Genomic DNA, 24,815 nt, shown 5'->3' on the forward strand with positions numbered 1-24,815 from the left:
CTAATGTTGGACCTAGAATTAAAAACAAATCTTGTGTGTGCAACACATTAAAATAATCCAGAATATTTCTTTCATTTTTTTTCTTTTCTTTTCCACTATTAGTCTTCTGCAAGAAACACACTTTTATCTGAATGACTTGTTTTCAAGTAACTATGAAAAGGAATGCACTACTGTGTGTCATTCTTTGGATTTTATTCATACGCTTTATATTTTAATTGATACATTTTCTTCTAATCCAAAATGTACAATCCAAAATAGTGCTATGTAGTGTTACAGCCACATTTGAGCAAGATTCCTCAAATTGTCAGATAGGACATTGTCAGTTCCTACTAGTTCAGGAATTCTGCCTGGGTCTTTGATTTAGATGAAATACTACAGCCATCCTGTTCACATAAGCAGCAGTTTGGCAGTTCAAGTCTCACCGGCTCAAGGTTGACTCTGCCTTCCATCCTTCCGAGGTCGGTAAAATGAGGAACCAGATTGTTGGGGGCAATATACTGACTCTGTAAACCATTTAGAGAGGGCTGTAAAGCACTGTGAAGCGGTATATAAGTCTAACTGCTATCGCTATTGCTATAAACAGTCTATGTGCCAGGTCAAATACCAGAAATTGGAAAGGCACCAACAGATTCAAAAGAAAAGAGCTGGATTAGGCAGATTTGTTTGATGCTGTTAAAAGTATCATCACAAGATGTAAGCTGTCTAAGTAAAGCTGCTTTTTGCAATTGACTGATAGTGATTTTGTCAATGCCAATGGTATTCATGTAGTGCTCCAAATGTTTTGGGATTGTATTGCCAAGTCTTGTTGTCTGTTTTGCTTGCTTTTTTTTAATATATACTGCCCATGTAATATTTTATCTTGCCATGCCTCTTTTCTATTTTTCATTGGTCTTTCTTTCATGATATACTAGCATCTTCTTCACTGCCCTTCAAATATTCTTCCAATGCCCATTCTTCTTCAACAATCTGGTGTACTTGCAGAATTCCATGTCCGCCTATGCCCCTTGATAAATAGAGTCTGTCATCATTGCTACATGGATGCATTTGGATTTTAAATTTTTCCCTCTCTTGATTCATTCACTTTTAATCTTCTTGACTTGATGTTGTGTGCTTGATGTTGTCAGTTTGATGTTGTCAGCTTGAAGGATGCCCAGGTATTTGTAGTGATTGTCTTCATCCAGACTCTTGATGTTATTTCTACTGATGGTGCAGTGGTTAGAATGTAGTATTGCATGCTAACTTTGCTGACAGCCTGGAGTTCGATTCTGATGGTTACTCGGCTTTCTATCCTTCTGAGGTTAGTAAAATGAGGGCCCAGATTGTTGGGGGCAATATGCTGACATTGTAAATCCTTTAGAGAGGGATGTAAAGCACTATGGAGCAATATATATGTCTAAGTGCTATTGCTAAGTGCTATAGGGCAGACATGTCAAACACAAGGCCCGGGGGCCAGATCTGGCCCGTGAAGTGGTTTCATGTGGCCCACAAAGCCATCCTGGAAACAGTGAGGGAACGGCCCCCACTGCCTTGGCCCTGGCCCAGAGACCCTCCTTCTGCCAGAGACCCTCAGATCTCTCCCACTCCTGCCCAGGCTCCCATAGGCACCCTTGATGTGAACGATGTAGAGTTGGCCATGCCCACCCAGTAGGCCATACGCACTCTAGCCACGCCCACCCAGTAGGCCACACCCACCCAGGCCATACCCACCCGGCCCCCTGAGGGCAACCGCAATGCTGATGCGGCCCTCAATGAAATTGAGTTTGACACCCCTGCTATAGGGCATCTTGATTCCTCCAGTTTTCATTATTTTTCCTCTGGTAATGGTAAAAGTGGCACATTTATCCAGTCCTAATTGCATTCCTGTGTCATAGAACCATGCTTTTGTAATGGAAATTGCATAGATGTGAAGTGACCAAGAGTTCAGCTTAATCTATAGGCGACTTCATAATTTTGTGACTCAGCCAATTCCTAAAATTTCTTTGATGTTGCTATACTAGCAAGCTACTTCAACAGAATGTAGTGTACTGAATTTGATGGTGCCATTTTATAATTGCAAGAACAGCCAACAAAAAGTTTCCCTGGAATAGTTGTGAAGCTTTTTGTCATTTCTATGCTGTTAAGTTTCAAGTTTAATGGTATGTGATATTTTTCTTTATTTACACAAATGCTTTTAATTCAGTCTGGTGCAATCTTTATTGTTATTTTTTATTTTACATAAGGAAAACTATTATCAGGAAAAAAAACCTATTACTATGGTTAATATTTCCTGTCTTTACTTTGGTCATTTCCTCTTTCTTTTGCTTATCATCTTTCATGTTCCCTCTCTTTCTTTCTTTCTTTCTTTCTTTCTTTCTTTCTTTCTTTCTTTCTTTCTTTCTTTCTTTCTTTCTTTCTTCTTTTTTGGGAGAAAAAAGTTGGAGTTCTTAAGGCTTTGCTGCCTCTGTCTTCTCTTTGTATTGATCAGTAATACTAAAAAGAGATGAGTTAACATAAACCTGAGTAGACTCTGTAACCTTCCCCCCTTCCGCCTTTCTGGAAATGTAGATGCAATAACATTTGCAGTTGAAAAGGTTCATTCTCAGTTTCTAATGTTTAAGGATGCAAATGAAGCATTTTGTCTCTTCTGTGCCTGGAGGTGTTATGCAAGAAAACAGAAAGAGGTTTCTAGGATTAGTTCCACAGATTCCTTTTATCATGTAAAAATCTATGACCGATTTGATTGCCAGGAACTGAGGAAATCCTATATGGAAAACATCTAAAGAAAATTCCTCCCATGTTTCACTTTCCTTCTGTTTAAATCAGTAACCACCTTGATAGTTACAGGGAATATTTGTTGGAATGCATGCAATTTTCTAATTACTTTGATTATTTGTGCTCTCTTGGTTTCATGTTTTTAATATGCTTTTTGATTATTTCAGTGTTCTGTTTGGAAAAGTGTACAATTGTATTAAAAGGAAAATAGATTTGAATGCTTTGACTTTTGGAATATAAAAACTCTTTAAATCGGTCTGATTATTGATTTTATCTAGCTGTAGTTTCTTCTCCAAGATTTCAACTCCCTTATTCTCTTTTAGTTTTAGTTGACTATGACAGAATGTGGGAATCCATGCGTTGTTTACAGTTATTTTATGCATTTATTTATTCCCTTCAATATTACAGCTAAGTAATAGTGCCCAAAGTTGCCTTACAGGGGAGATGGGCAGCATAATAAGTTAACAAGCAAACAAACAGACATTTAAGTGAGACAGTTTGGTGTAGTGCTTAAAGCATCAGGCTAGAAACTGGGAGACTTTGAGTTATAGTGAATTTAGACCAGCCCTAGGAAGAAGGCAATGGCAAACCACATGGCAGCTTTCAGAACTGAACACTGTTGAAGGTACAGAATTTTTTTAAAAAATGCTTTGTTCAAATAATGACATGAATCCAGCTTCATCCATGTTTGAGATTGGTGTGTGTGTCTGTGTCTGTCTGCCTGCCTGCCCGCGTGCCTGCCCGTCCATCCATCCATCCATCCATCCATCCATCCATCCATCCATCCATCCCAGTTTTCCTTTTTATGTGCTGAATGCCTAGCAATAGCTCCTTTCCTCTCCACTGTGATTCATATCAGTATAATCAGGTAAATAGGAATAAGCGGGGTCCATTATTCAGAAGAATGCATTTACTTCACAGAATATATACCGTATCCTTCAATAGCATACTGTGTGGCAGAATGGAAAATATTGGATGATTTAGGGAATTAATTTGTAAGAATAGTATATTAGTTTTGGAGAAATGTTTGGACAAAAACATATGAATTTGTTTGCTATTAAGATGTGAACTATCATGATTTGTATGCTAGAAATTTATTGTTTCACTCTAAATTTTACAGAAGTTGAATTTGTAGAATCAGATGTGGTAACCAAGTGGTAAGAAACCAAACACATGCATTTGCGAGATATCAAATCATTTCTTTGATATGCTTGCCTTTTGTGTTCTGCCTGAAGTAAGGCAGACTAATAAATAAATAATTTTATTATCTTATTAGTTAGCCAAATAATAAGCCCCGTAGATATGAAAGAGATGTATGCAAGTTTGATTGCCATTGTCACATTTTACTTATCACTTAGTTAGCTGTAACTATAAATCCTCTTAGCATTCAACATTCTTTCAAGCACCAAAAAGCCCAGTATGTATTGTATATATGTCTATAGATTGGGTAACATAATTAAGGGTTGACATTATAATACCATCTAATATATTTGAATGGAACAGTATATTCTTCAATACTGTAAGAATTCAGATAAGTTTGTAAGTTGCAATATAGCATAAAATACAAATAACTGCAGCTTTTCCAGTATTAGTCTAAAATGGAAAGGGTTCTTGATTAGTATGAAGGTTGGTATTTAGAATTCTCTTCATCTGAAAAAAAAATTAAAAGTCTATTTCGCATGTCTTCAGCCTATGTAAAAGAAAAAAAAAGTTGTCTTTACATGAACCTTAAAGAATGCAGAATGAAATCCTGAACTATATTTAAACAACATATTTTAGTATGGTCTTGTGGCATCTCAGAGTTATGACTTTGCCTTTTTCTCACTCGTGAGATCCTACAGATAAGTCAGGCAAACCTGTTTTATAACTTTCAGCTAGTTTTCCTTGGTCTGGTTTTGATTTATACAAGCAGTAATTTTGAGATCTTTGCTTTCTCTTCCTCATATACTTTTAATGTACTGTTTCAAGTTAAAGTTACTTGTAGTATGTGAGTTATGTTCTAAGAGGTCCATTGTAATACTTTTTCTGGTGAGAGCTTCTCTTCCTTCTTTGTTTCTTCAGGCATCAGAAGGTGTTGTTTTCATTGGACCAGATATGCATGCCATTCAAGCAATGGGAGACAAGATAGAAAGCAAACTGTTAGCCAAGAATGCAAAGGTCAATACTATACCGGGTTATGACGGGGTGTTAAAGGTAAGAATTCTTTTTGAAATCAGCTAGTTATATAAGCCCATTTTTAATTTAAAAAGTCCTTCCTGGATTAAGATATAATTACAACCTTCAATGGGACAGTGGGATTTATGATAGAAATATTTGCATATGATAAGTTGTTGAGATGAATAACACTCTTTATTCTGTGTAAAAGAATAGTAAACTCAAAACTATCACTATGATATGTCTCACATAATACCATGTATGTGAGCTCCCTGGTCTTATGATTGCATAAATATGTAGGATAAGTACAAGTATAAATGAATGATTAAATAATAAATTAATACATAAATAAGAGAGGAGAAGCTTTTCTTCACAATAACAGTATTTTGAAGAATTAGTGATTTGTTTCCCCATAGAATGAAACGACTGCCATAGATAGATAGAAGAAATGAAAATTTGAGAAGAACCTTGCTGGATGTGTGAGTTAGACTACTTCCCTGCCCATAAAAATGAGACTGTGTAGCACTTTAATTCAATTTTGAAAAGTTGCTTCAGAACATCTCCTTTAACAAGTCATTGAAAGATGCTGCTTTTGCTTTTACATGTTATGAAGTATTTTTTGGAAATCAAATTAACGTTGTGAGCTGCCTGGAGTTTGATTTAGGATGGGCAGCCATATAAATATTTTAAAACTCAAATCAAATAAAATGATAACCCCACTAAAAATGGTTAAGAATTAATTTTATTATCTATGTAGTCTTGCCATGGCCTCTGTTACTTGATCACTTAAAATATGATATAGTGGAGAAAGGCACGAAAATTTTGGGACCTGTGAATGAAACATTTCTGCTGTGCTTTAAATGTTAAATATAGTACAGGTGGTTCTTGTTTAATGATCATTCACTCAGCAACCATTCAGAGTTACAACAGTGCTGAATGAGGAAACATACAGACAGTCCTTGAAGTTGCAGTTTTCATAGCATCCCCATAGTCATGTGATTGCAATTTGGGCCCTACCAACTGGCTTGTAACAGTTGTAATGTCCCACAGTCAAAAGTTCTCCATTTGCGACCTTCATTGCCAGCTTTCAACAACAAAGTCAATGAAGAAACTGGCAAGAAGTCACAGATGGCAATCATGTGACATCATACCTAAAGACTGTGCAGGATTCATCTAACCTTTTGGTTTTCTTTGCCTAAATGTAGAACCTTACTTTTTCACCATTGAATTTCATTTTGTTAGATAGCGCCCATTGTTCAAGCCAATGTTCAATTTAATTTTTGTTTTATGGAGAGAGAGTGTAGATAGCTGTAAATAATACAGTAGTTATTTATTTTTTCCCTACCTTTGGCCTTCAATCCAAACTAGTTCCCATGACAGCCATTGCTAGATATTAAAATGGATCTATTCTGTAGCTATAGGACACATATTTGCATAAAATTTACCAGGGCTGTTGTATACAAACGTGCAAACGGGCCAATTTCAACGATGAAATAAACTTTGCAACTTTTTTTGATCTTGCTGTTTAGATTAGGACATCTTTGGGAATAATACTGTCCTATTCACCAAGACTGTAGTACAGAGTTAAAAAAATATATGAAGCATAACATTTGAAAGATGTTCTGTACATGCTAAATATTATGCTATGTTATATATGGACATTGAACCACTGATTGGTTCAAAATTGGGAAAAGAGTCCGGCAAGGCTGTATACTGTCGCTCTGCCTGTTTAATTTATATGCAAAGCACATCATGAGAAAGGCAGGGCTAGATGAATCAAAAGTTGGAATTAAGATTGCCGGGAGAAATATCAACAACCTAAGATGTGCAGATGATACCACTCTAATGGCAGAAAGTGAAGAGGAACTAAAGAGCCTCTTGTTGCGGGTGAAGAAGGAGAGTGCAAAAGTTGGGTTGAAACTTAACATTAAGAAAACCAAGATCATGACATCCGGCCCTCTCAATTCCTGGCAAATAGATGGTGAAGAAATGGAGGTAGTGACAGATTTTATTTTCCTGGGCTCCAAGATCACTGCAGACGGGGACTGCAGCCAAGAAATTAAAAGACGCTTGCTCCTGGGGAGGTAAGCCATGGCAAATCTAGACAGCACACTAAAAAACAGAGATATCACCCTGCCAACAAAAGTCCATATAGTCAAGGCTATGGTCTTCCCAGTTGCAATGTATGGCTGTGAAAGTTGGACCATAAGAAAGGCTGAGCACCAAAGAATTGAGGCCTTTGAATTATGGTGCTGGAGAAGACTCCTGCAAGTCCCTTGGAGTGCAAGGCGATCAAACCGGTCAGTCCTAGAGGAGATCAACCCTGACTGCTCTTTAGAAGGCCAGATCCTGAAGTTGAAACTCAAATACTTTGGTCACCTAATGACTTCTCAACTAACAACAACATATAGAGAAGAAGGGAACGACAGACAATGAGGTGGCTGGATGGAGTCATTTAAGCAGTAGGTGTGAGCCTAAATGGATTCCAGAAGATGGTAGAGGACAGGAAGGCCTGGAGGAATGGTGTCCATGGGGTTGTGATGGGTCGGACACGACTTCGCAACTAACAAAAAAAAATATAGACATTAAAATATCTTGAACAAATTATGCAACTGAAATAAGGCCTTGGTTATGGAAGTCACGTACAAGTATATATATATTAATGAGTCTTAGATTGTTTTTACTTTTATATAGGCTTCTGTAGAAATGTACGTTTATCTGTCACTATTCCTCCACCACAGGCTTAAGATACAGACGGAACCTGACAGACTTGAACATTGGGCGTTATCTAACAAAATGAAATTCAATAGTGAAAAAAGTAAGGTTCTACATTTAGGCAAGAAAAACCAAATGCACAGGTTCAGAATAGGTGGCACCTTGCTCAATAGTACAAACTGTGAGAGGGATCTCAGAGTCCTAGTGGACAGTCACTTAAATATGAGCCAGCAGTGTGCTGCAGCTGCCAAAAAAGCCAGCACAGTCCTAGGCTGCATTAACAGAGAGATAGAATCAAGATCACGTGAAGTGTTAATACCACTTTATAATGCCTTGGTAAGGCCACACTTGGAATACTGCATCCAGGTGTGGTCACCACGATGTAAAAAGATATTGAGACTCTTGAAAGAATACAGAGAAGAAGAACAAGGATGTTAGGGGACTGGAGGCTAAAACATATAAAGAATGATTGCTGGAATTGAGTATGTGTAGTTTAACGAAGAGAAGGGTGAGGGGTGACATGATAGCAGTATTTCAATATCTCAGGGGTTGCCACAAAGAAGAAGGAGTCAAGCTATTCTCCAAAGCACCTGAAGGCAGGACAAGAAGCAACGGATGGAAACTAATCAAGGAGAGAGGCAACCTAGAGCTAAGGAGAAATTTCCTGACAGTTAGAACAATTAATCAGTGGAACAACCTGCCTCCAAAAGTTGTGAATGCTCCAACACTGGACGTTTTTAAGAAGAGACTGGACAACCGTTGGTCTGAAATGGTACAGGGTTTCCTGCCTGAGCAGGGGGTTGGACTAGAAGACCTCCAAGGTCCCTTCCAACTCTTCTAGTACTACTATTACTATTATTACTGTTGTAATAATACAACAACTCTAGAGTGGATTTTACACACACACACACACACACACACACACACACACACACACACACTGATTTTTGCTTCAGAATCCTGACATCTCTAGTCCTGCCTTTCTTTGAGAATGTATAAAATATTTTCCCCTTCAACTGAACAAAACGTGCAAATGCCTATATTTACAGGACACCACTTATAGTCATTTCATTTGTTTAAGTTTTCAAAAGTAGAGAATAATTTGGGGCATTAAATCTTGTCTCCTCTCTTTCAAGAGACTCATCTTTCTATAGGTGGTCCATAGAACCTTATTGGATGTATCCATCCAGCATGTAGTGATGCTTGTGTGTCAAGGGAAGGAGATCAATTGATAAACACCTCTTTAAGGATCCCCACCTATATGCCAATTAAAATTAGAAAAATGTTAATTTTCCTAAGCTTTTGCCTTTTGGCAAAGGAATGTCATAATCTTCAGAGGAATAACAAACTAGAGAGTTAGTTGCTCTCCCTCTGCTACTTATTCCCTATGAAACCTCCCTCCTCCAAGCAGTAAGCTATTAGCACCAATATTAAATTTGAACTCTTAAGTCAGGTCTGGGTAAGGAGATGGTCTAGGATTGCAGCATGGGGGGAAGATAGAAAAGATGTAACTACTTTTTCCTCCATATAAGCATAACATAGAAATCCAGACCCTGTATGGCAATGAAGCTTGGGAAGGAAAAAAAAAATCTTTTCCAGTGTTAATTCTTAGAGCAAAAGAATTTAGAAATGGAAAAGATTTTTCCTTTTGATTTCCAGAACATGTACCCAGGCTTAAGTTCAGATTTCTGCTTCTTAAGATTCTTACTGGATTAGTTTTATAGACAGGCTATATAAATAGAAGCTTAACATCCCAATGATTGGGAATGTTTAGAAGAAAAAAAACATGGAGAGAAAAATGCTGGGAAAATAGTAAAGGAAGATTTCTTAACTTTTTCTTTTGGTTCTTTCTCTTTTCAGAAGTAAACTGGCTGGCTTTTAAATAGAAGCAAGTAGATTCGATGCAGCTATGAGCTTTTGACTAGAGGAAGAACATTTATTATTTTAATTTTTTCCACGAACAGTAGGCTGGTAGGATGGTGAAATAGCCTTTATTTTTGAAGGCTGCAAATTATAGTTTAACACTAGTAATAAAAGGAGTAATAAAGTAATTTTAGTACTGCTTTGAAATGTAAATAGCATACACATACAGTAACTAGTTGACGTCTTATGAGCTTGAAGTCTGAAGCAGTTATTCCTGGTTTACAGGTGAGGTAACTAAAAGAGAGAGGAAGAACCAGGTTGCTTGAACTTTAAAATTCTGTTAATAAAGCTATGCATGAGTTTTTTATGGAGAAAAAAATGTGGAAGTTTCCTCCTTGGCTCTATAGTAATCAGGCTCTTCGTCAGTCTTTACTCTTCCTGCATTTTATTCAAGAGGCTCTAATTGTCTGTATTTGGCAGGTTTAACACTTCCTGACAGAGAGGCTATTAAGGGGAAGTATTCTCACATAACTGTCACAGGCAGGAACAAAGAACCTTCAGACTCAATGTGTGGAAATCACTAACATTCTTAAATGACCCTTTTCATGCATTTTTAAAAGTCCCTCTAAGCTAGAACTTGGTGCCTGCCGGGGCTGCAGGGAAAGCAACAAGGTGTAACAGTAAATCTTGATTTTATTCTTTCCTGCTTTTTGGGGTGGATTTCTGTTTGGTTTAAAGCAGTTTTTGTTTGTAAAATCTCATTAACAGATGTGGCTATTTGAATTAAACAGATACACACAGAGATACCCGCACATTTAAAGCTGATACTGGTTTCAGGGCTGCTTTGAACTTAACAGGCACTGATATGCAGAAAAGAATAGTTAATAAAAGGAAATTAAATTTTCTAACTACCTTCCTGTAGCAGCTTCCTTAATCTTCATCACACTCTTGGTAGGTAGTAAAAAGATTTTGTTTTAATGCTTGGTTAACAAGAATCCTCCATCCCCTCTTTCTTTGAGGCAAGAAGAATGTCTGTTGGATTAAAAAATAACACCCAACTTTTAAAATATCAGTTTTCATTTTAATGTCCAAAGGATTCAGTCCTATAGATTAGTTGGAGTATTCTGAATATATAGTATACTAAACCAGCAGTAGGAAGACTTTGGGTTTGATTTATCTTTTAAAAACAAGAGTGAACTCTTAACATAAGAATTGTGAGCTCACCAATTTGCTTTGAATTTTAGAATGGAATGAAACACATGCCTACCAAGCATAAATCTACTCACACTTACCCTATTTTTTTATTTCAGTAAGAGGAATAGTTTTGTTTGCTATTTTTGAACAGTTCCGTGTCAGAAATCTGCATTGATGTAGTCTGAGAAGATCTTGTAGATTTAATCAAGATTGTAGTTCAAGATTTGTTTGAACTGCTGGGGATTGGGATGGTACACTTTTAACCATTATTTGAGCTATATTTCCATCTTGTTTTGTTACTTTCTCCACCCATGTGTCGTATTTAGAATCTTAATTCTAAAATAAAAGTAAGTAGATACAACAGTTTGTATTCTGTTGTTAAAATGCCAAATGCTATTAATGTTTGTGAGTCAAGGTTTCATTTAAAGTTAGGATTACTTTTTGAATTATTAACCTTCATCCTGACCCCCACCCCCACCCCTTCACCCAATTTATGCAACATTATATTTGAAGTTTTCTGTAAATCTAATACTTGTGTTGATGCTGAAGCATAGCCAAACAATAGAGAATCAACTCCCCCTGCTGACTATATCTAGGCCAACATGATACATGGGTACCTTAGAAGATAGGAAAAAACTAAAAAAGCAAACAAAAAGGGTATTAACTGGCTGCTGACAGATCCTAATGTTCTGATCTTTGCTTCTTAGTGAAACCTTCTAAATTCAATAATTTGAGCAATTTGAGTAATCCTTCGGGAGTCCTGTGGCTTTTTGTTTTGTGTTTCACTAAGTCATTCTTTATTGCTTAAGGGCTGTGTAATGCAGTGACAAGGTAAAATTTACATTTTACTGGAATTAATTTTATATTTCTGTGAATGAAGTGGGTCAGAAGGTTGTAAAATCAAACATTAAATGTATTGAAGAAGGCAGTGTAATATATGATTGCCCTAGAGACATTGAACAGTGCTGATGGGATTAATGGTGGGTCCAATTTCCTGCTTTTACAGGATGCAGATGAAGCTGTCCGAATTGCAAGGGAAATTGGTAGGTTATCGGGTTTTTTTTTACATGGGGACTGCAAGAGATGAACATGCTTTTCAGAAGATGCTCTTGACTAAATTATTTAATTATTTTGGTTTTCAAATTGTCTATTGCTATAAGAACTGGAAGGCATTTTTTGCACCTTAAAACTTAGTTCTATATTTATAGCAATTTATGAGTAAAGACGTAACACCAAAGTTTGGTGCTTTTTCATTTATTTCATAAAAATAGTAATCCAGTATGAAGTCATGTAAAAAATAATTAATCTCTAGATCAGTCAATTCAATTTTCTACCCAATACACCAGGGGTGTCAAACTGCCGGCCCGCGGGCTAGATGCGTCACAAGGAAACCGCGCCCACCCCATTGCCGGAAATGGGGAAAAAGTTCATGTGATGTCACGTGACGTCGCATGATGTCATGAGTTTGACATGTCTGCAATACACATATGATAAATTTTGAAGTTCTCAATTCAAAGATTCTAGAGGACATACCATATCCCAGTCTGATAGGTATTAATTGATTCTTGATTGATTAATACAGTCTAGAGAGATTTCTTACATTTCTAGGGCACCATTGATGTCAGAAATGTCTCCCAGTTTTGGTAGGGAGAAGGTTTTGAAATAATAGCAAATATTTCCTACAGTACCGAATGAAATTGTCCAGGAAGTCAGAACCACAGTATAATTTGGAATGTCCAAGTTAAATTCTAAATCTAAACCTCATAAAAATGAAAAACTCATGCTAAAAATCCTCAGATGATACTGAGTTGAAGCAATTTACCATATAGGAGTGGCACAAAAATTCTATACAGCAATGTGTATGTAAGAATCATTTTTATATGAAAATTAAGTTGACATAGAGCAAGATAAAATGATGAAGTTTAGTAACCAAATCACATAAAAATCTGTATTCAAAATTGTGTACTGCTGTCAAATTCTAAACTGTGTCTAACTTTGTGCCAACAATTTAATTAGTTGAAATAAAATTAGCCAAAAAAAGAGAGACCATTTCTCAACTCTTCATCTAATGATATTTCAGCAATGATAATCAATACAGGTAAAAATAAAAGAACCCAGAGAATTTCCATCATATATGACACTCTCACAGTATATATTGGTTATAATCTTATCGTTCTGTTTCATAGAACTTAATATCTTCTTTAATAGATAATATTTGTTGTGAGATGAAATGCTTGCCAACTCCTTTTCCTTTGACTTCTTTTAAGAACATAAATTCAGCAAAAATATATTTAATAAAAAAGATCAGATAAAGATCATTCTTTATGTGGTAGGCATCAGCTACATAAGTAAAGAGAAGAGAATATGTTACCTGAATGAAGTACAGTACAGGTGGTCCTTGAATTTATGACACAGAATTTCCATTACTAAGCAAAGTGATTGTTAAGTAAGCCACGTCTGATTTTATGACCTTTTCTGCTACAGTTGTTAAGTGTATCACTGCAATTGTTAAGTGAATCACATGATCATTGAGTGAATCTGGCTTCCCCCATTGACTTTTCTTGTTGGAAGCTGGTTGTGAAGGCTAGAAATGGTGATCACGTGATATCAGGGTGCTTTCAACCATTGTAAATATATGACAGTTGCCAAGTGCCTGAATTTTGATCATTTTGACCGTGGGGATTCTGTGATGGTTATGAGTCTGGGTACCTGTTACTCGTCCCAGCTTCTGCCAACCTAGCAGTTCGAAAGCACGTAAAAATGCAAGTAGAAAAATAGGGACCACTACGGTGGGAAGGTAACAGCGCTCCGTGCGCCTTTGGCATCTAGTCATGCTGGCCACATGACCACGGAGACGTCCTCGGACAAGTGATGGCTCTTCGGCTTTGAAACGGAGATGAGCACCAACCCCCTAGAGTCGGAAACGACTAGCACGCATGTGCGGGGGAACCTTTACCTTTACCTTTTACCTGTTGTAAGTCATTTTCTTTGGTGCCGTTGCAACTTCCAATGGTTGCTAAATGAATGGCTGTGACTCGAGGACTACGTGTACACAAAGTTTATTCTAAAACTGAAGACTTCTTTATTGATTTCTCTATTATCCGAATATTGGTTGTTTCCCACAGTTTTGTTTAAAATGTGGATAACCCTTCTCAGAGTGGTCTATCTTCCGATCATTCCGCCGGGGCCTGAAGACCTGGCTCTTCGAGCTCTCGGGCCCAGGCTGAGGAGAAATTTTTAATTGGGGTTCTTTTTAATTGAGTACAGGGTCAATTTAATATTTTTAATTTGGTTTTTAACTTTTGTATGTTGGATTTTTAATTCCCTGTAAACCGCCCTGAGTCCTCAGGGAATAGGGCGGTATATAAATGTAACTAAATAAATAAATAAATAAATAAATCTTGACTGCTTCATATTTAATATCTTGGTGCTTGGATTGGACGAATGAAACTGTCATGAATTTAGCATACCATTTTTCTTCTGCAGGTCTTCCTGTCATGTTAAGTTGAAATTCCAATTTCTTTTAAAAAATGGTTTTGCTTGTTTGAGGATCTTTTGATGAAAAGACAAATGTTTTAGATATTTATTAAAATGCTAGGTTTTATTGCTAATTCAACCTGATCAGCTTAAATTCAGGAGATTGCTGTCATTAAAACCACTGTACTGTACAGATAATGCAGCTTAAATTCCTCTTCCCAGCAGAAAGCTTTTTAATAAGCTTGTTATTGACCTTGTCATTGAACATGTGGTCAGTTGTCATAAATGTATGATCAAAATTTAAATTTCTGTCTAATTGTTCCCTGCTGCTAGGCTACCCTGTGATGATCAAGGCTTCGGCAGGTGGTGGTGGAAAAGGCATGAGAGTTGCATGGAGTGATGAAGAAGCCAGGTGAGATGTTGTCCAGAAATCGGTTTTGATGACTACTTCTGTTTTCAAATCCAGCTAAGCCAATCTTTCTTTTTACAGTTCTCATAAACTACTATAAACTAGCAGTTAAGCAGCAAATGAACAAGTTTTTGCTCTTATTCTCTAGGCAGTCTATTGCATGTAGTGCTCCACTGATGACCATTCATTTAATGATGCTTCAAAATTATGTCAGTACTGAAAAAATTACTTAGGACCAGTCAATAATTAGTGTGATCATGTGATCAAACTTTGGGTACTTGGCAGCCGGCATGTATTTACAATGGTTGCAGCATTCTGGAGTCATATGATTACTATTTATGATGTTTTCAAGGGGTTTCCAGCAAGTAAAGTCAATGGAGGAAGCTGGATTTGCTTAACAAACACATGACTTGCTTAATAACAGCAACAAGAAAGATCATAAATAGCCACATCATTAAGCAATGAAAATCCAATTATGGTCTGTGGTACTCCATTCTAAGGAGGATGAACTAGAAGTCCCATTTTTCCAATCAGTATGACTATGGGCAAGATGAAATGGTCCTGCAGAACAGCTAAAGTGCTAACATGGGCTTGGTATACATTAACACTTTTCTTATACAGGACACTTTTGTGTATATGTTTTTTCTGTCCATATGATTCAACTACTATTCCATATTTTTTATTAATAAATTAGTTACATTAATCCCATATTTTCCTGAAGCTTGGGAGCCCAAAGCAAGATGGCACAGGTGTTTTGTAGCAGCACTGATGCCATGGAACAGCCCTTTGATTGAACTCAGGCTAGCTGCCTCCTTGCTGATTTTTTGGGGGGAAATTTGAAAATGGAATGGTTTCATAAACCTTTCCCCTGATTGTATATATGATGCCATCCTTTTTAAATTTTATTTTTAGTCTTTTTTCTGACAGTTGTTTTTGTTGCTAATATTTGTTGTGCTCCTCCCATTATTTTAAATGTATTTGTAGTAAATTATTTCTATTTTTAGTCTATGTAAGCTATTGAAAGTCATTTTTGATTGCAGTTTGATAGAAAGGTGTTGGATATGTAAATAAACAAATCCTTTAATGGTGTTAGCTGATAAATTGTTTACCCATCAACACAGACCAATTAGTTTTGCCAATAGAAAATAACTGCTGACTTTCAAACATTTTCAGTGACTAAAACAGGATTTGACTATACTTTTGGAGAGAGGACTCATGAGTTGATGGTGTTGATAGGATGTAGTGGTGTGTATGTTGGGAGGAGCCACTAATATCTTCCTCACAACCTCATATCAGTTTGCAAGTCAACTGAGGAGGGTGTTTAACCATGTTCTTCTTCAGAATTCTTACAAGCCTGGTTGCTATTTTCAATATCTTCAGTAACATTATTGCGAAAAGCAATCATCCTCTTAATGATTGCTGATTATCTGAAATTAACAATAACAAAAAACAGTTATTTTGCCAACACCAGGATTCTGCATATTTTAAGGGGATTTCCAATCAGTACTTCGTACATACCAATTTTATTCATACCCTCAAGCACACAAAATTAAATTATGGCATCTGAGGGATAAAAGGGATCATTCATCAACAAACTCATTTCTACAGTTGAAAGGAGCCATTGCTGGCCACAATGGAACTCCGGCTGTTGGAGCATAAGCAGCTGCTTCAGCCATCGAGAAGGCATCACTGGCAGGGGCTCGGCCAAAGTCCAGGTTGATCCAACCTGGGAAGTTTCCAATTTAAAGTGATGCCTTTTGGACTACAAGGAGGCCCTGCTGTAATTGTGCAGTTAATCAACCAGGTGGTCCATGATCATTCGTACAAAGAGGTTTTAGTTTATCTTGATGACATTCTCATTTACACTGAGACTATGGAAGAGCACATTAAATTGGTCTGCGAAGTGCTGAGGAAACTACTGAGGGCTAAACTGTACACAGAGCTATCTAAATGTGAGTTTCACCAGAGATGCCTTGACTATCTAGGGTACCGAATTTCAATTTTTTTTTAAAATTCCATTTATAACCCGCCCTTCTCTGCAGACTCAGGGTGGCTTACAAACTTAGCAGTAGCCTTCATTCTATGTATATGCCTGCTTATTAGGGCTTATGAGGGAATAGAAATGGATCCTGCAAAAGTGAAAGCTGTATTGAAATGACAACCCCCTCGCACCCGTAAACAACCTCAAAGCTTTCTGGAGTTTGCTTACTTTTACCGTCAATTTATGCCCTCTTTCACAAAGAGCCATGCCAATAAACAACTTACTGAAAACAGGGAAAGAAGGGGGGAAAGCCCGGCTTTTTCAGGCTTTGCCATGGTCCCTAGAATGCTAAGCTCCATTTGAGAAACTAAAACGAATTCTTAATTCTAGGTTGTACAAGGGGAAGTTACAATACCTCGTTCAGTGGAAAGTCTATCCACTGTCAGAAGTTACGTGGGTGAAATGTATAGATGTGAAAGCAGAACGGTTAATACAGAAATTTTACAACACACATCCTCACAAGCCTGAAGGAAATACCTTATGGGCTTTTTGTTTCCCCTACAGGAGATTCTTTCCTTTGGGGAGGGGGAACTGTCAGCTCTACAATGAGCCTGGCTGCAGCCATCTTTCTCTTCATTCTAGGTTGTCACATAGGACGGAGGGAGGGGAGTTTGCCCAGGTGTTTCACTAGTCATGATAATCTTCTGTCCCTTGGGAACCAAGGTCATCTGCTGGTCCCATGATCAGGGACTGGGTGTTGTATTAGAAAGGCCACCAAATGAATGTATTGGGGAATGTAGTGATGGTATAGTTTTGTGGGTGGGACATTATACTCTGTAACTGGGAAATTTTAGTGGGAATTTCAGACTTGGTTTCACTTTTGATCGTGCCAGTACTTTGTAACCAATAAACATGTTCTTTGAGGAATTTTCAAGCCTTGGAGTTCTCCTTTATTCATCTCTGTCTGTCAGAACCATGACAAAGAGAGGATAAAAATGGCCACCTCAACAATGAAGCCCTCTGAGCATATCTCTAGTTCCCTGGATCCCCAAGCCTGATGACATAGGAAGGTCTTGAGGTTCTTCTGCAGGAGGGGGAGTGTGATAGTGAAAGAATGTATTCTTGCAGCCACAAAATGTGATCAGAGTTTCTCATTGTTTAGTCAGCTCTTGAAAGGTATTGTAAATTATTTTGTTATTAACAGCTTTGGTTATATCATATATCTTTCCAAAACTGCAATTACATACAAGTCATGAACAGTCAACATTTTTCCTTCATGAAAAGTTGTGTTGCTTGTTAGCATTCTTAAGAGAATGACTCATGTTGGGATTTGTATTTCCTTTCCCGAATTGACTTTGTAGAATGTTTTTTCACAGTCATTATCATTCACAAATTCTTTTCGTACTTTAATGCAAGAAACAAAAAAAACAATTTCTTGCATTATTGTGCAAATGTAGGTCTGCAGTTTTGAGTATTCCAGTGATCAGTGACATTTATATATTGAACTAAGGATGATGTCTGCAGGAAATTGGCAAGATGCACAATTGGAATGCAAGAGCTACACCCTTTGAATATGTGTATGACAGCAACACATATACACACAGGATGAAGCTTCTATTGTAACAAACTGTCTGCCATCTTATTGGTTTTAATGCTCCCATCCTGAAGATGCCACTGGATACAGATGACTTCATTATAATTTCACCTGAACACTATTGGTAAAGTGCTTAGCTGTTGCCTTGTTTTAGAATGTTTTTGACTTTAGCCTGTCAATTTTCCTTGTAATTTCTTGCTCAAGTATTGACAGGGCCAACACTGCCTAGTTTCTTTCAGAATCAGTCAAAGATGAGTAGGTAGTACCACCTGCAGTGTTTTTTGAGTTTTAATATGTTATAACTGGCTTTCTTTTGTAATACTTATGAATCATGGCATTTATACCTATAAAATGAAAATGTACCCATTATTGTACTTTCAGCAGTTGAAACCTTTTAATTCAAAGCTATTTGTACATGCAGGGATTCTTAGACTTTTATTAAGCAGAAATAATATATTGTCCATATTTCTTTGCTTTATCATAAAGGGAAGGTTTCAGGTTTTCATCTCAAGAAGCTGCTTCAAGTTTTGGTGATGAACGGTTATTAATAGAAAAATTTATTGATAATCCTCGCCACATAGAAATTCAGGTTTGTGTTTTTCTCTTTCGGCTTTCCGTGTGGGGTTGTTATCTAGGTTTTGCTGAGTTTTATTTTTTCTTGTATTGTCCTTGCATATTAAATTAGTAGGAATGATTTTTCATGCTGAAGATAAACCTGTGAATATTTGTGTTGGGATCTTCTGCTTATAAGGGCTTCATGTAATCAGTAGGTCTTGTGAGTAGTGTCACAAAACAGTCTGAAAGATAAGCAGAAGATCCCAACACTGACATCCCCTAAATTCTGCTGAAGACGTTACCTAGCCTGGTAACAAAACGTTTGGAAACCAACTCTTCAGGCTTTTCATCAGTGAGGATGGTAAACAAAACTGTGTGTGATATCACCACACATGTACAAAAGGGGCACCTATTTTATCATGATGTAGTGTTCATTATCATTTATTCCCACCTTTCTCTGGATGGCCAAGCCTAGTTTTCTACCACTATGAACTGACTCAGCAAGATGCTGGAGCCTATTCAGACTTTTTCTGGGTCAAACTCCTCAACCTTCTTCTAGCATATTTCCTACTTTTTACAGTACTCTTTTAATGGAGAAAAAAATCTAAACAGAATAGAAGTGTAACACTTATTCTTTTCCTTATTTGAATAGAACAGGAACAGATACTGTAGATCGTTAATTCAGATAAATGCTTTGTAGTACCATTGATGAAATATTTTCATTGAAACAAGCTACTTGAAGTAGAGAATGAATGTAAATTTTTTAAACCATTAACCCTGAGTTCTTATTAGGTATTGGCTGACAAACATGGCAATGTATTATGGCTGAATGAAAGGGAATGTTCAATTCAGAGAAGAAACCAGAAAGTTATTGAAGAGGCACCAAGGTGAGTGCAGTGTATTCTTTATGAGTATAAAGAAACTTTAATAAAATGCTAATACTGAATTGCATAGTTTAGTGTTAAAAGAAATTAAGGATCACTGAACTTTTTGCTAATCTTAAGTCCTTTCGTGAGCTTGAAAAAATTAAAAGTAAACTACTATATTTTAGGGGTTTCAATATTATTTGGTGATAATGCTTTGTTGCCTGAAAATCTTTTTATGAGTGATTTCTTTATTGATTCTGATTCCTTGAGAATAACAGTATTATATTTTAGCTTTTCAAATGCTATTCTTTTAATTATAAATAGTAGCAGATAATTTCAGAAAATAAATACATCCCTATATGATTTTTCCATAGTATTATATAGATGCTGTATTTCATAAAGGCTTCACTGCTGGGATGAATAAAAACTTAGTGCCTTATTAGATCTCCCAATTGAATTGCAATCTGGTAGAGTAATAAACCTGAGAGATTCCTGGTTTTTACATACATTTCATAGTTCACACACTATATTCTCTTTTGGCCCAAACCATCATGTTTACTTCCACTCAGCAATAGACTACTTCCTTCCAGAAGCAGTTCTTTCAGAAATGGAAAGAAATCATGATTCAGAAAACTGCTGATGCATGGCAGAATTGCCCTTGTGTGTATGCTCATAAAAGTTTCTCTGGATGTAGGCTTGCACATTCTAATGAAGAAGGAGGTGAATATGTCACAAATCCATTCTCTGTACATTGTGCACTAAGACAGGGGTCCTCAAACACTGGGCCGCTGCCCACTACTGGGCCATAGTCTGTTTGGAACTGGGCCATGCGAGTAGCTGACCCGGGCACACACTTGCACAGCTCGACTTGCGTAAGTGGCAGACCAGTTATTCTCTCCCTCTTGCCAGGCCGCCAAATCATAAAGATTGGGGACCACTGCACTAAGATATGATTTGTTTTACTGCTTTAAGGTAAAGGTTGAATATGCAGTAGTGATGTTTTAGGAAAACAAGAATGTTATGAATGTTGCAGATCCTTTTGAAATAATACTCCTTTTATTTATCCAACTGCTATGTCCCTTCTCTATTTTTCTTTCTTCCCCTAGTGTATTTTATTTTCTAAGTTGATGAGCAGGCACACTGACTTTATTTATCTTTATTCCTGTATGTTGCCTGGCTCCTTTATAGAAGCTTAATAAACACAGATTTTAAAACCATTTTGAACACAGGAAGTACCTTCTGTTGCACAGTTTATTCTTTGATTCTCTTGCTGTTCAGATAATTATCTTGCTTTGATTTACCATACTAATATAAGAAACACAGTAACATACTTGTTTGGTCCTTGCATTGAATAGGGGTAGATGAGAATAGAAACAAATTATGATATTGCACTTTTTAAATGAAAACAAATCTACATATCTGTACTAGTTCATATGTCTTACACATGGTTTGGTAGATAAATGTGAACATTTGTAAAGGTAAGTAAAAACTTTGAGTGTTTTGAAGTACTATCAGAATACAATGAAAAGACATTGCCAGGGTATATATTTTTCTGAGCTGATATGCCTTTGGCCTCTGGAAGATGATATATTTAGTGTCCTGTAGTGAGGAGACTTGCAGGCTGGGGAGCAGTCTTGAGAGTGAGTCCCAAGAGGGCTTCACAACTGTACTCTAAGGCAGAAGAACAGCTGTGCTCAGGGTGGAATGAGGAGGAACCATGCTGAGTAAACAGATGAATCAAAGTAAGAAAAATAGAAAATTAAAACTTTCAGTTTTGGAGTAAAGTTGAGACAATAATTTAAAATGCAAGCTGTTACTGTCATTGGATGTCAGATGCAGCGTTGTAGTCTAAAGTTGAAATGGCAATTCAGTTTGAAGCTTTGGGCTTTCATTTCGGATTTTTTTCCTGAAACATTCTATAATGCATTACTCATTTATAAGTATGAAAAGCAAGTAGACTAAATGTCTATATTCCGTAAAGAAAAAAAAGCCATTTTACAGGGTAAATATTATAGTGAAAACATTTGTTGATGGAAATTCAATGGTACAAAAGCAGTGTCATGAAAAAACAGCTGAAAAAAACTGCTAAAGAACTTGTAATGCTCTGAATAGGCCACTGTTGCTTTTCTACAATTTGAAAAAATGGTGTCTACAAAGAGATTGGAGCAAGATTCAAATTGTAGCAGATCACCAGAGGTTTATAGTTTAAATATTTTTTCTCCAAACCCAGACTGTAAAGGTATGATTTGTACTAAATGGGAACAACAACAACAGTAATTTATTAAACATATGGTGCTTAATTTCCTAAAACTCTGTGTGGCTCAGACGGCAAGTAGAACAACTGAGTATGGCTAAAGGTTGAAATTATACAAAATTAAAAATTGTTTTAACTGTTCTAACTTGTAAATATGAAGTGCTTTTAATTCTGTGTGTGACCAGCCATACGCTAAATAAATATACAAAATTGTATATAGAAATACAGACAATAAGACGTAATAGTATAGAAACTAAAGTGCCAGTACTGTGATCTCGGCAAAGGAAGTATTTTATAGAAAAGAAACAGCAGGCAAAGAGAAATGGTCAACATATCAAGGGTTAATTATACAGGAAGGTAGACAACTTAAGATGAAGTCAACAACTGCAGAGGGCTTTAGTTTTTCATGCTTAAGAGACAGATTTAATATAGATAAAAAAGTAAAGGGAAATTGAATAATATAAGATGGAATTTGAAAATGAATTGTGTACGAATGAAGAAAATGTGGTTGGAAAAATTATAATCTTGTGTTAAATTTGAAACAACATAAATAAGTTAAAAACTGCATGATAAAATAAGAATTTTGGTTACAAATATACAGATGGTTCAGTAGGAGACAAATGGATCAAACGACTAAAATTCACATATTATTATAATTTAAGAGATACTTTTTATAAAATGATGTACCATTGTTATATGACACCAAAAATTATGTGAGATGTATAAAGTTATGTCTGGTCCATGATGGAAATGCATGGTGGACTTGTGAAAAAGCAAAAAAAAAGTGATACAAAGAATTTTGAAGATTAATATTAGGTGACACCCAAACTTTTTTTAGTGGAGCTTCTGAATAGTCAGTTAGAAAAGATTTATGGAAGACTGATTTTATATTTGGTAACTGCATCATTGTTATTGTATGCATAAAGATGGAGAAATACCCACAACTGAGGAATGGATTGTGAAGATGGCAGAATTAGCAAAGTGGCAAACCATGACCTGTTTGGTCAGGGACAAAACAATAAGTATTTTTTTATAAATGACTGGAAACCTTTTTGCTAAAAATAGGGAAAAAATGAAATGGTGATTTCTGGATCTGATGATTGAAAAAAGATTGAATAGGGGCCTGAAGGAACTATTGTAATGTTTAAACAGGAGGAGGGATCACTGCAGAAGTACAACTGAGATGATTTTAACTGCTATAAGAACAACAGAAATAGCTTATTTCATTATCTTCTTTCTTTAATTGCATTGTTTTCTGTTTTTCCCCCGTTTTTCTTATTTCTTTATGTATTTCTATACTTGTCTTTTACTTGTGTGAAAACTCTCAATAAAATAAAAAGGAAACCATGGTCTATAAAGAATTGTATGTTTGTAAAAAGAAAATCAGAATACAATGACTGGCTGAACATTTTGCTCATTTCTTCAGAAATAGCAATATTTCAACCATTTGCTTTTTTGCTTCAATTTTCCTGGACTAGTCCATCTTGGAAATATCAAACTTTAATCAGAGGCTGCTGGAAAAAAAATTCCATGGCGTGCTTTTCCTGGCCTCATTTCCTGTAGTTTTAAAAATGAGCAAACCTCTTTTTCTGTAAAAAGAAAAAAGTGGCGAGGGGGGCGGTTATCTACTTTTGTGTATGGGACCGAAAGCACCTGTTCCTTGGAGGAAATATATACTGTGCAATCAGCAAACAGTCTATAGAACTGTGAATGTATGTTAAGCAAGCATAATTATTATTTTACCTTTTTTCTTTCATATTTCAATTTCTAAAAGCTCCCCTCCCCCCCCTTTTTTGGTATACATAGCACCTTCTTGGATCCTGGAACACGTAAAGCTATGGGAGAACAGGCTGTAGCTCTTGCCAGAGCTGTAAAATACTCATCAGCGGGAACAGTGGAATTCCTTGTGGATTCAAAAAAAAATTTCTATTTCTTGGAAATGAATACCAGACTGCAGGTATGTGGAATAGAAAAGATGGAAGGTGAGGGAATGTGTTTGATTCAGCTGGGGTAAGAAATGATTTTGTAATGCTAAAAAATATGCATTATTTCAGTTTGTTCCTTCAAATCTATTGTAAATAAAACATTAAGAAAATACTTTGTCTGAGGTAGATTTCCTCTTCTAAATATATGTTTATGATAGAAATCTGTTAAAAATAATACTTTTTAGTTAATATTTAATTCTTTGTACTAGAAAAATGAAATGGCTAGGTAGTTCTGTTTCAGTCCACATGGATTTTTATGTCAAACTTGTGTTCTCTCCCATATTTATTGAAACTCTATAAAGTAGATAGTTTCTGTTCTGCCAATAAACCTGGAAGGAAGTTACCATGACTTTGGAAACATGTCCTAAAATATGTTGCATTAAGTTGAAATAGACAGATGTGCAGTTAAGCTGATAGACCTCTGTTCACAATAATTCTCATTATCAAAAATCTTCGTCAGGTTTGCTTTTACTTGGAACCCCCTCCCTTCATTTAAATGTTCTGAATGGTGTGCTGTTGGAATGTGTGAGGATGATGATGCTTGTATTTGTTAACTTCCCTCTTTCTTGCTTTGCTAGTAAAGGGGTTGTTCTAACAGTTGTTTCTATTAAGTGTAAGTTCATGGTTGATTGAAATAATATAGGTAGTTCTCAACTTATGGAATCAATTGGGACTGAAATTTTCATTGTTATGCAATGAGGTTGTAAAGGCAATCCCTGCATTTCCAATTCCCATTGTTAACTGAATTCCATGGTCATTAGGCAAGGCAACTTCCTTCCGGTTTTCCACAATAAAAGTCAATGGGAATGCTGGCAGGAAATTGTAAGATATCTGAGTGGCTGGTGTAGTGCAAGCTCAGAGGGACTGGAGGAGAGGTCATGAATGGGGGACATTTACTCCAGAGAATTGCAAACTTTCCTACCAGCTTCCCCATTAACTTTCTGGGAAAGCAAGCAGGGAAGGTCGCAAGTGGTAATTATGTGATCATGGGCCATTGCAACCAGTTGTAATTGCAAG

At 36.4% G+C, this 24,815-nt stretch overlaps 1 protein-coding gene across 1 annotated transcript in view; it reads left to right on the forward strand.

Annotated features, from left to right (window-relative positions):
* The window catches only part of PCCA (propionyl-CoA carboxylase subunit alpha), a gene marked incomplete at its 5' end in the record, with an annotated part of 236,024 nt that overhangs the window by 64,379 nt on the left and 146,830 nt on the right, over nucleotides 1-24,815 (forward strand). Inside the window, 6 exons of the mRNA XM_083361299.1 lie at nucleotides 4,813-4,944; nucleotides 11,684-11,720; nucleotides 14,488-14,566; nucleotides 18,625-18,727; nucleotides 19,486-19,580; nucleotides 23,620-23,770. Coding sequence (XP_083217425.1) covers nucleotides 4,813-4,944; nucleotides 11,684-11,720; nucleotides 14,488-14,566; nucleotides 18,625-18,727; nucleotides 19,486-19,580; nucleotides 23,620-23,770 — 597 coding nt within the window. The remainder of the gene's footprint in view (nucleotides 1-4,812; nucleotides 4,945-11,683; nucleotides 11,721-14,487; nucleotides 14,567-18,624; nucleotides 18,728-19,485; nucleotides 19,581-23,619; nucleotides 23,771-24,815) is intronic.

This window comes from Vipera ursinii (assembly GCF_947247035.1).
Source record: "Vipera ursinii genome assembly, chromosome: 4".
Taxonomy (NCBI): Eukaryota; Metazoa; Chordata; class Lepidosauria; order Squamata; family Viperidae; genus Vipera; species Vipera ursinii.